This window comes from Gallinula chloropus (assembly GCF_964237585.1).
Source record: "Gallinula chloropus genome assembly, chromosome: 33".
NCBI lineage: Eukaryota > Metazoa > Chordata > Aves > Gruiformes > Rallidae > Gallinula > Gallinula chloropus.
The window spans coordinates 1028475-1041442 of NC_140118.1; the positions used below are offsets into that span (position 1 = coordinate 1028475).

General features: G+C 64.9%; 1 protein-coding gene across 1 annotated transcript; it reads left to right on the forward strand.

The window, feature by feature from the left end:
- The first annotated feature begins 207 nt into the window (after positions 1-207).
- Positions 208-10970, forward strand: LOC311202972 (non-structural maintenance of chromosomes element 3 homolog). Its single transcript, XM_084277609.1, has 6 exons — positions 208-346; positions 1690-1770; positions 4223-4265; positions 4406-4468; positions 10620-10734; positions 10845-10970. Exons 2-6 carry the CDS (start codon positions 1746-1748, stop codon positions 10905-10907), a joined length of 309 nt encoding a protein of 102 aa, XP_084133735.1. The 5' UTR covers positions 208-346; positions 1690-1745; the 3' UTR covers positions 10908-10970.
- The last annotated feature ends 1998 nt before the right edge of the window (positions 10971-12968 follow it).

Here is a 12968-nt window from a genome sequence, read left to right on the forward strand (position 1 = left end):
TGTGGGGCGGGGGGGTTGTTGTGGGGCTGTTGCAGGGGGCTGTTGTGGGGCAGGGGGGTTGTTGTGGGGCTGTGGGGCTGTTGCAGGGGGCTGTTGTGGGTCAGGGGGGTTGTTGTGGGGCAGGGGGCTGTTGTGGGGCAGGGGGCTGTTGTGGGTCAGGGGGGCTGTTGTGGGGCTGTTGCGGGGGGCTGTTGGGGCACCTTTTCCCGCGGCAGGTGTTCGGGCTGCGGCTGGTGGCGCTGGACCGCAGGCAGCAGCTCTACATCCTGACCAACGGCCTGGCCCGCGGCGGCACCCAGGGCACCCGCGGCGGCACCCAGAGCACCCGCGGCACCCGCCACAGCCGGTCAGGGCAGGGACACCCCCCACCTGGGGGGTGGGGGGGGGTGGGGGGGGGGGTGTATTTTGGGATGAGGGGTGTGCATGTGGGGGTCTGTGGGGGTGTATTTTGGGGGGAGGGGGGGTGGGGGTGTATTTGGGGGGGGGGTGTATTTTAGGGTGAGGGGTGTGTGGGGGGGGTGTATTTTGGGGTGACGGGTGTGGAGGGGTGTATTTTGGGGGGGGGGTGGGTGTAGTTTGGGGGGTGTGGGTGTATTTTGGGGTGAGGGGTGTGGAGGGGTGTATTTTGGGGGGTGTGTGGGTGTATTTGGGGGTGTGTGTGGGGGGTGTGTATTTTGGGGTGTGTGGGGGGGGTTGGGGGGGTGTATTTTGGGGTGGGGGGGTGGGGGTGTATTTTGGGGTTGGGTGTGTGGGGGGGTGTATTTTGGGGTGAGGTGTCTGGCGGGGTGTATCTTGGGGTGGGGGTGTATTTTGGGGTGTGTGTGTGGGGGGTGGGTGTATTTTGGGGTGAGGGGTGTGTGTGGGGGGTGGGGGTGTATTTTGGGGGGTTGTGTGGGGTGTATCTTGGGGGGGGTGTATTTTGGGGTTGGGTGTGTGTGGGGGTGTATTTTGGGGTGTGTGTGTATTTTGGGGGGTGTGGGGGTGTATTTGGGGTGGGGGGTGTATTTGGGGTGTATTTTGGGGGGGTGGGTGTATTTTGGGGTGGTGGGGTGTATTTTGGGGTGGTGGGGTGTATTTGGGGTGGGGGGTGTATTTGGGGTGTATTTTGGGGGGTGTGTGGGTGTATTTTGGGGTGGTGGGGTGTATTTGGGGTGGGGGGTGTATTTGGGGTGGGGGGTGTATTTGGGGTGTCTGTGGGTGTATTTGGGGTGTGTGTATTTGGGGTGTATTTTGGGGTGTCCTTGGGGTGTATTTGGGGTTTGGGGTGTACTTGGGTGTATATTGGGGTGTGGGGTGTCTGTGGGGTGTATTTTGGGGTGTCTTTGGGGTGTGTTTTGGGGTGTCCTTGAGGTGTCCTTGGGGTGTCCTTGGGGTGTCTGTGGGGTGTCTTTGGGGTGTATTTGGGGTGTCTTTGGGGTGGGGGGTGTCTTTGGGGTGTATTTGGGGTCTTTGGGGTGTCTGTGGGGTGTTTTTGGGGTGTATTTGGGGTGTATTTGGGGTGGGGGGTGTATTTTGGGGTGTATTTGGGGTTTGGGGTGTCCTTGGGGTGTATTTTGGGCTGTATTTGGGGTGTCTTTGGGGTGTCTGTGGGGTGTATTTTGGGGTGTATTTTGGGGTGTGTGGGGTGTATTTTGGGTGTATTTTGGGTGTCTTTGGGGTGTCCCCGTGGTGACCCCGCTGCCCCCGCAGGCGCTGGGGTGGGGCCCCGGCTGGGGCTGCTCAGCGTCCTCCTCAGCTTCATCTTCATGAAGGGCAACAGCGCCCGGGACGGTCAGAGACCCCCCACCCCCTGTCTGGGACCCCAGACCCAAATCAACCCCCCCCACCCCCCTGTCTGGGACCCCAGACCCAAATCCACCCCCCCACCCCCCTGTGTGGGACCCCAGACCCAAATCCACCCCCCAACCCCCCCACACCCCCCTGTGTCTGAGACCCCAGACCCAAATCCTGCCCCTCCCCCCACCCCCCTGTCTGTGGGACCCCAGACCCAAATCCACCCCCCTCCCCCCACTGTCTGTGGGACCCCAGACCCAAATCCTGCCCCCACAACCCCCTGTCTGTGGGACCCCAGACCCAAATACACACCCCCCACCCCTCTGTGGGACCCCAGACCCAAATCCTGCCCCTCCCCCCCCACACTGTCTGTGGGACCCCAGACCCAAATCCTGACCCTCCCCCCCCCCACTGTCTGTGGGACCCCAGACCCAAATCCTGCCCCCCCCCCCCCCTGTGTGGGACCCCAGACCCAAATCCTGCCCCCCAACCCCCTGTCTGTGGGACCCCAGACCCAAATCCTGACCCTCCCCCCACCCTCCTGTCTGGGACCCCAGACCCAAATCCACCCCCCCACCCCCCTGTCTGGGACCCCAGACCCAAATCCTGCCCCTCCCCCCCCACTGTCTGTGGGACCCCAGACCCAAATCCTGACCCTCCCCCCACCCCCCACTGTGTCTGGGAGACCCCAGACCCAAATCCTGCCCCTCCCCCCACCCCCTGTCTGGGACCCCAGACCCAAATACACCCCCCAACCCCCCCCCACCCCCCTGTGTGGGACCCCAGCCCCAAATCCTCCCCCACCCCACTCCCCACTATCTCTGTTGCCCCCAGCCCCAAATCCTTGCCCCCCACCCCATTCCCCACTGTCTTTGTGCCCCCAGCCCCAAATCCTCCCCCCCCCCGCCATTCCCCACCATCTCTGTGCCCCCAGCCCCAAATCCTCCCCCCATTCCCAACTTCTGTGCCCCCAGCCCCAAATCCTCCCCCCTTCCTCCCCTTCCCCAGTATCCTTGTTGCCCCCAGCCCCAAATCCTCCCCCTTCCTCCCCCTTCCCCACTATCCTTATTGCCCCCAGCCCCAAATCCTCCCCCTCCATTCCCCACCATGTCTGTGGCCCCCAGCCCCAAATCCTCCCCCCATTCCCAACTTCTGTGCCCCCAGCCCCAAATCCTCCCCTTCCCCCCACTCCCCACTATCCTTGTTGCCCCCAGCCCCAAATCCTTGCCCCCCACCCCATTCCCCACTATCCTTGTTGCCCCCAGCCCCAAATCCTTGCCCCCCACCCCATTCCCCACTTTGTGCCCCCAGCCCCAAATCCTCCCCCCTCATTCCCAACTTCCTTGTGCCCCCAGCCCCAAATCCTGCCCCCTTCCCTCCACTCCCCACTATCCTTGTTGCCCCCAGCCCCAAATCCTCCCCTTTCCCCCCCCACTCTCCACTGTCTCTGTGCCCCCAGCCCCAAATCTTTCCCCCCCACCCCATTCCCCACTATCCTTGTTGCCCCCAGCCCCAAATCTTTCCCCCCCACCCCATTCCCCACTATCTCTGTTGCCCCCAGCCCCAAATCCTCCTCTCTCCCCCCCACTCCCCACCATCTCTGTGCCCCCAGCCCCAAATCCTTGCCCCCCACCCCATTCCCCACTATCTCTGTTGCCCCCAGCCCCAAATCCTTGCCCCCCACCCCATTCCCCAGTATCTTTGTGCCCCCAGCCCCAAATCCTCCCCCTCCCCATTCCCCAGTATCTTTGTTCCCCCACCCCAAATCCTCCCCCCTTCCCCCTACTCCCCACTATCTCTGTTGCCCCCAGCCCCAAATCCTCCCCCTCCCCATTCCCCAGAGTCTTTGTGCCCCCAGCCCCAAATCCTCCCCTCTCCCCCCCTTCCCCACTATATCTGTGCCCCCAGCCCCAAATCCTCCCCCTCATTCCCAACTTCCTTGTGCCCCCAGCCCCAAATCCTTGCCCCCCACCCCCTTCCCCAGTATCCTTGTTGCCCCCAGCCCCAAATCCTCCCCCCCCAACCCCTTCCCCACTATCCTTGTTGCCCCCAGCCCCAAATCCTTGCCCCCCACCCCCTTCCCCACTATCCTTGTTGCCCCCAGCCCCAAATCCTCCCCCTCCATTCCCCACCATCTCTGTGGCCCCCAGCCCCAAATCCTCCCCCCATTCCCAACTTCTGTGCCCCCAGCCCCAAATCCTCCCCCCTTCCCCCCCCTTCCCCACTATCCTTGTTGCCCCCAGCCCCAAATCCTCCCCTCTCCCCCCCATTCCCCCCATCTTTGTGCCCCCAGCCCCAAATCCTCCCCCCACCCCACTCCCCAGTATCCTTGTTGCCCCCAGCCCCAAATCCTCCCCTTCCCCCCCCTTCCCCACTATCCCTGTTGCCCCCAGCCCCAAATCCCCCCCATTCCCCCTTCCCCCCCTCCTCACCCCCCCCCCAATTCCAGGTGCCGTGTGGGAATTCCTCCGCCGGCTCCGGGTGTTCCCCGGGTAGGACCTGACCGAGGGGGGCTGGGCTCTGGTTTTTTGGGGTGCTGCTTCTTGGGGTGTTGCTTTTTGGGGTGGGGGGGGGTGTCTGGGTGTCCAGTTGTCCCCCCCCACCCCCAGCCCTCACCCCCCCTTTTCCCCAGCGAGCGCCACGAGGTCTTTGGGGACGTCAAGAAACTGGTGACAGAGGAGTTCGTGCGGCAGAAGTGAGCGGGGGGCAGGCGGGGGGGGGGGTTTTGGGGGGTCCCCCTGGGTTTTGGGGTGTCCCCCTGGGTTTTGGGGTGTCCCCCCTTGGGTTTTGGGATGTATCTCAGCTTTTTGGGGGTGTCCCCCTGGGTGTTGGGGTGTCCCCCTGGGTTTTGGGGTGTCCCTTGGGTGTTGGGGTTCCCCCTGGGTGTTGTGGGGTGTCCCCCTGGGGTTTTGGGGTCCCCCCAGGTGTTGTGGGGTGTCCCCTGGGTTTTGGGGTCCCCCTGGGTTTTGGGGTGTCCCCCTGGCTGTTGGGGTGTCCCCATGGGTGTTGGGGGTGTCCCCCTGGGTGTTGGGGTGCCCCCCTGGGTGTTGGGGTCCCCCCTGGGGTTTTGGGGTGTCCCCTTGGGTCTTGGGGTGTCCCCCTGGGTGTTGGGGTCCCCTGGGTTTTGGGGTGTCTCCTTGGGTGTTGGGGTGTCCCCCCTGGGTGTTGTGGGGTGTCCCCCTGGGTGTTGGGGTGTTCCCTGGGTGTTGGGGTCCCCCCCTGGGTTCTGGGGTCCCCCTGGGTTTTGGGGTGTCTCCTTGGGTGTTGGGGTGTCCCCCGGGGTTTTGGGGTGTCCCCTGGGTGTTGGGGTGTCCCCCTGGGTGTTGGGGTGTCCCTCAGCTTTTTGGGGTGTCCCCCTTGGGTTTTGGGGTGTCCCCCCTGGGTGTTGTGGGGTGTAGCCTGGGTTTTGGGGTGTCCCCCCTGGGTTTTGGGGTGTCCCCCTGGGTGTTGGGGTGTCCCCCCTGGGTGTTGAGGGACGTAGCCTGGGTTTTGGGGTGTCCCTCAGCTTTTTAAGGTGTCCCCCTGGGTGTTGGGGTGTCCCCTGGGTGTTGGGGTGTCTCCTTGGGTTTTGGGGTCCTCCTGGGTGTTGGGGTCCCCCCTGGGTGTTGGGGTGTCCTCCTGGGTTTTGGGGTCCCCCTGGGTGTTGGGGGGTCCCCCCTGGGGTTTTGGGGTGTCCCCCTGGGTGTTGGGGTGTCCCCTGGGTTTTGAGGTGTCCCCCTGGGTTTTCGGGCCCCCCCTGGGTGTTGGGGTGTCCCTCAGCTTTTTGGGGTGTCTCCTTGGGTTTTGGGGTGTCCCTTGGGTGTTGGGGTGTCCCCCCTGGGTTTTGTGGGGTGTAGCCTGGGTTTTGGGGTGTCCCCCTGGGTTTTGGGGTGTCCCTCAGCTTTTTGGGGTGTCCCCCTTGGGTTTTGGGGTGTCCCCCCTGGGTGTTGGGGTGTCCCTTGGGTTTTTGGGGGTGTCCCCTGGGTTTTGGGGTGCCCCCAGCTTTTTTGGGTGTCCCCCCTGGGTTTTGGGGTGCCCCCTGGGTGTTGGGGTCCCCCCTGGGTGTTGGGGTGTCCCCTGGGTGTTGTGGGCTGTCCCCCTGTGTTTTGGGGTGTCCCCCCTGGGTTTTGGGGTCCCCCCTGGGTGTTGGGGTGTCCCCCCTGGGTGTTGGGGTGTCCCCCTGGGTTTTGGGGTGTATCTCAGCTTTTTGGGGTGTCCCTCAGCTTTTTGGGGTGTCCCCCTGGGTTTTGGGGTCCCCCTGGGTTTTGGGGTATCCCCCAGCATTTTGGGGTGTCCCTCAGCTTTTTGGGGTGTCCCCCTGTGTTTTGGGGTGTCCCCCCTGGGTGTTGGGGTGTCCCCCCTGGGTTTTGTGGGGTGTAGCCTGGGTTTTGGGGTGTCCCCCTGGGTGTTGGGGTCCCCCCTGGGTTCTTGGAGTCCCCCCTGGGGTTTGGGGTCCCCCCTGGGTTCTGGGGTCCCCCCTGGGTGTTGGGGTCCCCCCTGGGGTGTTGGGGTGTCCCCCCTGGGTTTAGGGGTGCCCCCTGGGTGTTGGGGTGTCCCCCTGGGTGTTGGGGTCCCCCCTGGGTTTTGGGGTCCCCTGGGTTTTGGGGTGTCCCTCAGCTTTTTGGGGTGTCCCCCTGGGTGTTGGGGTGTCCTTTGGGTTTTGGGCTGTCCCCCTGGGTGTTGGGGTATCTCCTTGGGTGTTGGGGTGTCCCCCCTGGGTTTTGGGGTGCCCCCCTGGGTTTTGGGGTCCCCCCCTGGGTGTTGGGGGCTCCCTGTGTGTTGGGTTGTCCCCCCGGGGTGTTGGGGTCCCCCCTGGGTGTTGAGGTGTCCCCCTGGGTTTTGGGGTGTCCCCTGGGTTTTGGGGTGTCCCCCAGCATTTTGGGGTGTCCCCTGGGTGTTGGGGTGTCTCCCTGGGTTTTGGGGTGTCCCCCTGGGTGTTGGGGTCTCCCCTGGGTGTTGGGGTGTCCCCCTGGGTGTTGGGGGGTCCCCCCGGGTGTTGGGGTCCCCCCTGGGTTCTGGGGTCCCCCCTGGGTGTTGGGGTGCCCCCCTGGGTTTTTGGGGTCTCCCCTGGCTGTTGGGGTCCCCCCAGGGTTTTGGGGTGTCCCCCTGGGTTTTAGGGTCCCCCCAGGGTTTTGGGGTGTCCCCCTGGGTTTTAGGGTCCCCCCTGGGTTTTGGGGTGTCTCCTTGGGTTCTGGGGTCCCCCCTGGGTGTTGGGGTCCCCCCCAGGGTTTTGGGGTGTCTCCTTGGGTGTTGGAGTCCCCCCTGGGTGTTGGGGTCCCCCCTGGGTTCTGGGGTCCCCCCTGGGTTTTGGGGTCCCCCCTGGGTTTTGGGGTGTCCCCCTGGGTGTTGGGGTGTTCCCTGGGTGTTGGGGTCCCCCCTGGGGTTTGGGGTGTCCCCCTGGGTTTAGGGGTGTCCCCTGGGTGTTGGGGTGTCCCCCTGGGTGTTGGGGTGTCCCCCCTGGGTGTTGGGGTCCCCCCTGGGTGTTGGGGTCCCCCCCTGGGTTCTGGGGTCCCCCCCGGGTTTTGGGGTGTCTCCTTGGGTTCTGGGGTCTCCCCTGGGTTTTGGGGTCCCCCCTGGGTTTTGGGGTGCCCCCTGGGTTTTGGGGTGTCCCGTGGGTGTTGGGGTCCCCCCTGGGTTTAGGGGTGTCTCCTTGGGTTCTGGGGTCCCCCCTGGGTGTTGGGGTGTCTCCTTGGGTTCTGGGGTCACCCCTGGGTGTTGGGGTGTCCCTTGGGTTCTGGGGTCCCCCCGGGTTTTGGGGTGCCCCCCCCCCCCCGGTGTGCTCAGAGCAGCCGTGGCGCCAGGCGCAGCCGGGCTGTTTATACCGCACCGCAGAGCAGCCCCCGCGCTCGCCGCAGCCCCAGCGCCGGCACCCGCCACGCCAGCCGGGCTGGCGGGAACCCCGAGCGCTGGACACCCCCCCCGGGGACCCCAAAACACAGTGAGGGGGGGTGGGGACCCCAAAAACACTCTGAGGGGGGTGGGGAGCCCCAAAATGTACTGAGAGGGGTGGGGAGACCCCGCCGGCACCCGCCACGCCAGCCGGGCTGGCGGGAACCCCGAGCGCTGGACACCCCCCCCGGGGACCCCAAAACACAGTGAGGGGGGGTGGGGACCCCAAAAACACTCTGAGGGGGGTGGGGAGCCCCAAAATGTACTGAGAGGGGTGGGGAGACCCCGCCGGCACCCGCCACGCCAGCCGGGCTGGCGGGAACCCCGAGCGCTGGACACCCCCCCTGGGCACCCCAAAACACAATGAGGGGGGTGGGGACCCCCCCTGGGGACCCCAAAAACACACTGAGAGGGGTGGGGAACCCCCTGGGGACCCCAAAATACACTGAGGGGGGGTGGGGACCCCAAAAACACTCTGAGGGGGGTGGGGACCCCCAAAATGTACTGAGAGGGGTGGGGAGACCCCGCCGGCACCCGCCACGCCAGCCGGGCTGGCGGGAACCCCGAGCGCTGGACACCCCCCTGGGCACCCCAAAACACACTCACAGGGGGGTGGGGACCCCAAAAAACACTCTGAGGGGGGTGGGGACCCCAAAAACACACTGAGAGGGTGGACACCCCAATTGGGGGGGTGGGTACCCCACTTGGGGACCCCAAAACACACTGAGAGGGGGGACACCCCCCTTGGGGAGCCCAAAAACACTCTGAGGGGGGTGGGGACCCCCAAAATGTACTGAGAGGGGTGGGGAGACCCCGCTGGCACCCGCCACGCCAGCCGGGCTGGCGGGAACCCCGAGCGCTGGACACCCCCTGGGCACCCCAAAACACAATGAGGGGGGTGGGGAACCCCCCTGGGGACCCCAAAACACTCTGAGGGGGGTAGGGAACCCCCTGGGGACCCCAAAATACACTGAGGGGGGTGGGGACTCCCCTGGGGACCCCCAAAACACTCTGAGGGGGGTGGGGACCCCCAGAATGTACTGAGAGGGGAGGAGACCCAACTTGGGTCCCCCCAAAACACACTGAGGGGGGGGCGACCCCCAAAAACACACTGAGAGGGGTGGGGACCCCCCTGGGGACTCCAAAACACACTGAGAGGGGTGGGGACCCCAAAAACACACTCACAGGGGGGGACACCCCGCTTGGGGACCCCCAAGACACACTGAGGGGGTGGGGACCCCGCCTGGGGACCCCAAAATACACTGAGGGGGGTGGGGACCCCCCTGGGGACCCCAAAAACACACGGAGGGGGGTGGGGAACCCCCTGGGGACCCCAAAATACACTGAGGGGGGTGGGGACCCTACTTGGGGACCCCCAAAACACTCTGAGAGGGGTGGGGACCCCCAAAATGTACTGAGAGGGGGGGAGATCCCGCTTGGGGACCCCAAAAACACACTGAGGGGGTGGATACCCCACTTGGGGACCCCCAAAATGTACTGAGGGGGAGGACACCCCACTTGGGTACCCCCAAAACACTGAGGGGGGTCGAAGCCCCACTTGGGTCCCCCCAAAACACACTCAGAGGGGGGGTGGGGACCCCCAAAACACACTGAGTGGGGTCGAAGCCCCACTTGGGTCCCCCCAAAACACACTCAGAGGGGCAGACACCCCACTGGGGTACCCCCAAAACACACTGAGGGGGTGGACACCCCACTTGGGGACCCCCAAAACACACTGAGAGGGGAGGACACCCCCCCTTGGGGACCCCCAAAACACACTGAGTGTGGTCGAAGCCCCACTTGGGTCCCCCCAAAACACACTGAGGGGGTGGACACCCCACTTGGGGACCCCCAAAACACACTGAGAGGGGAGGACACCCCCCCTTGGGGACCCCCAAAACACACTGAGTGTGGTCGAAGCCCCACTTGGGTCCCCCCAAAACACACTGAGGGGGTGGATACCCCACTTGGGGACCCCCAAAACACACTGAGGGGGTGGACACCCCACTTGGGGACCCCCAAAATGCACTGAGAGGGGTGGGTACCCCCAAAACACACTGAGTGGGGTCGAAGCCCCACTTGGGGACCCCCAAAACACACTGAGAGGGGGGTGGGTCCCCCCAAAACACGCTGAGAGGGGTCGAAGCCCCACTTGGGGACCCCAAAACACACTGAGAGGGGGTGGACACCCTACTTGGGTCCCCCCAAAACACACTGAGGGGGTGGACACCCCCCCTTGGGGACCCCCAAAACACACTGAGTGGGGTCAAAGCCCCACTTGGGTCCCCCCAAAACACACTCAGAGGGGGGGTGGGGACCCCCAAAACACACTGAGTGGGGTCGAAGCCCCACTTGGGTCCCCCCAAAACACACTCAGAGGGGCAGACACCCCACTTGGGTCCCCCCAAAACACACTGAGGGGGTGGACACCCCCCCTTGGGGACCCCAAAACACACTGAGGGGGTGGACACCCCACTTGGGTCCCCCCAAAACACACTGAGGGGGTGGACACCCCACTTGGGGTCCCCCAAAACACACTGAGAGGGGTGGACACCCCACTTGGGTCCCCCCAAAATACACTGAGGGGGTGGACACCCCACTGGGGTACCCCCAAAACACACTGAGTGGGGTCGAAGCCCCACTTGGGTCCCCCCAAAACACACTCAGAGGGGCAGACACCCCACTGGGGTACCCCCAAAACACACTGAGGGGGTGGACACCCCACTTGGGGTCCCCCAAAACACACTGAGTAGGGTCGAAGCCCCACTTGGGGACCCCCAAAACACACTGAGGGGGGGTTGGGGACCCCCAAAACACACTGAGTGGGGTCGAAGCCCCACTGGGTCCCCCCAAAACACACTGAGGGGGGGGTGGGTCCCCCCAAAACACACTGAGGGGGGGGGGGTGGGTCCCCCCAAAACACACTGAGGGGACCATGGAGGGGGTTCCCCACCCTCTGTCTGTGTCCCCCCCCCCAGGTACTTGGAGATCACCCCCATCCCCATGAGTGACCCCCCCGAATTCAGCTACCAGTGGGGGCCCCGGGCAGAGCAGGAGACCTCCAGGAGGGACCTCTTGCTCTTCGTGGCCAAGGTCAGGCTGGGTTTGGGGGGGGCTGGGGGGGCAGCCCCATGTTTTGGGGGGTCCCCTGGGGCTTAATTTGGGGTGTGTCCCCCCCTTTTTTCTCTCCCCCCCCCCCCCAGATCCAAGGGAAGGACCCCACCTTCTGGATGAGTCAGTACGCCGAGGCTGAAGCCACCCCATAATATGCCCCCCCCCAAATAAAACAGCCCCTTTTTTGGGGTGCAGCCCCCACCCCCACCCCCCAACTTTCTGGGCTCGTTGCTTTGTTAATTAAAGGGTTAATTAGGGGGGTCCCCCCACCCCCCAAAATAGCCCTGAGGGTCACTGACCTTCAGCTGGAGGGAGGGGGCTGATGGGGGGGGGTCTTTGGGGTGGGGGGGGGGGTTTGGAGGGGGGAGGGGTCCCCAAAATCTAATCTACCCCCCCCCCCCAAAATTTGAGGGGGGGTGTAGATTAAAGATCTGCCCCCCCCCCTTTTTATTGGGGGGGGGTCTTTGGGTGGGGGGGGTGGGGACAGTGGATCCCACCCTGGGGGGGGGTGGGTAGAGGAAAGGGGGGGGGAGGGGGGGGTGATCCCCATTGTTTTTGGGGGGCTGAGGGGGGGTGGTTCCCATTTTGGGGGGTCCAGTCCTTGTTTTGGGGGAGGATCACCCCCTTTTTGGGGAGTTTTGACCCCTTTTTGGGGGGTGACACCACCCAGAGGTCGTGGGGGGGTCAGGCCAGGGGGCTGCCCCTCGTTGGGGGGGGGGGGCTTCAACTTCAGCTCCCAGTTGCCCTTACTGGGGTGAACTGGGATTGGGTCTGTGTGTACTGGGAGAGGGGAGGGGCTTGGTCAGCTCCTCCCCCTCCCCATCATCATCCCCATCGTTTTGGGGTGAGTTACCTGGATTTTGGGGCTGGTGAGGGGCTCCAACTTCATCTCCCAGTTGCCCTTACTGGGGTGAACTGGGATTGGTCCTGTGGGTACTGGGAGAGGGGAGGGATTGAGAGCTGAGGGGAGGAGGGATTGGGAGCTGCCCCACACATCCCCCTGCCCCATAGAGACCCCCTGCCCCATAGCAAACCCTCTGCCCCATAGACACCCCCTGCCTTATAGAGACCCCCTGCCCCATAGATACCTCCTGCCCCATAGAGACATCCTGCCCCATAGAGACCCCCCTGTACAACAGAGACCCCCTGCCCCATAGAGAACCTCAGGCCCCATAGAGACCCCCCTGCCCCATAGAGACCTCCAGACCCATAGAGACCCCCCCAGCACCATAGACACCCCCTGCCCCATAGAGACCCCTCTGTACAGAGAGACCCCCCTGTACAATAGAGACCCCCTGCCCCATAGAGACCCCCCTGCCCCATAGCAACCCCCCTACCCCATAGAGAACCCCTGCCCCATAGAGACCCCTCTGTACAGAGAGACCCCCCCTGCCCCATAGAGACTCCCGGCCCCATAGATCGCCCTGCCCCTTAGATCCCCCTGCCCCACACGTCCCCCTGCCCCATAGAGACCCCCCTGTACACAGAGACCCCCCTGTACAATAGAGACCCCCCCTGCCCCATAGAGACCCCCTGCCCCATAGAGACCCCCCTGCCCCATAGAGGCCCCCCTGCCCCATAGATCCCCTTCCCCACACATCCCCCTGCCCCATAGAAACCCCCCTGTACAATAAAGACCCCCTGCCCCACAGATCCCCCTGACCCACAGATCCTGCCCCACAGCTCCCACCCCACAGCTCCAGCCCCACAGCTCCTGCCCCACAGCTCCTGCCCCACAGCCCCAGCCCCACAGCTCCCACCCCACAGCTCCAGCCCCACAGCTCCTGCCCCACAGCTCCTGCCCCACATCTCCCACCCCACAGCCCCAGCCCCACAGCTCCTGCCCCACAGCTCCACCCCACAGCTCCAGCCCCACAGCTCCTGCCCCACAGCTCCAGCCCCACAGCCCCAGCCCCACAGCTCCTGCCCCACATCTCCAGCCCCACATCTCCTGCCCCACATCTGCTGCTCCACAGCCTCAGCCCCACATCTCCTGCCCCACATCTCCCGCCCCACAGCTCCAGCCCCACAGCCCCAGCCCCACAGCTCCTGCCCCACAGCCCCAGCCCCACAGCTCCCACCCCACAGCTCCAGCCCCACATCTCCTGCCCCACATCTCCTGCCCCACAGCTCCAGCCCCACAGCCTCAGCCCCACAGCTCCTGCCCCACAGCTCCCGCCCCACAGCTCCTGCCCCACAGCTCCTGCCCCACA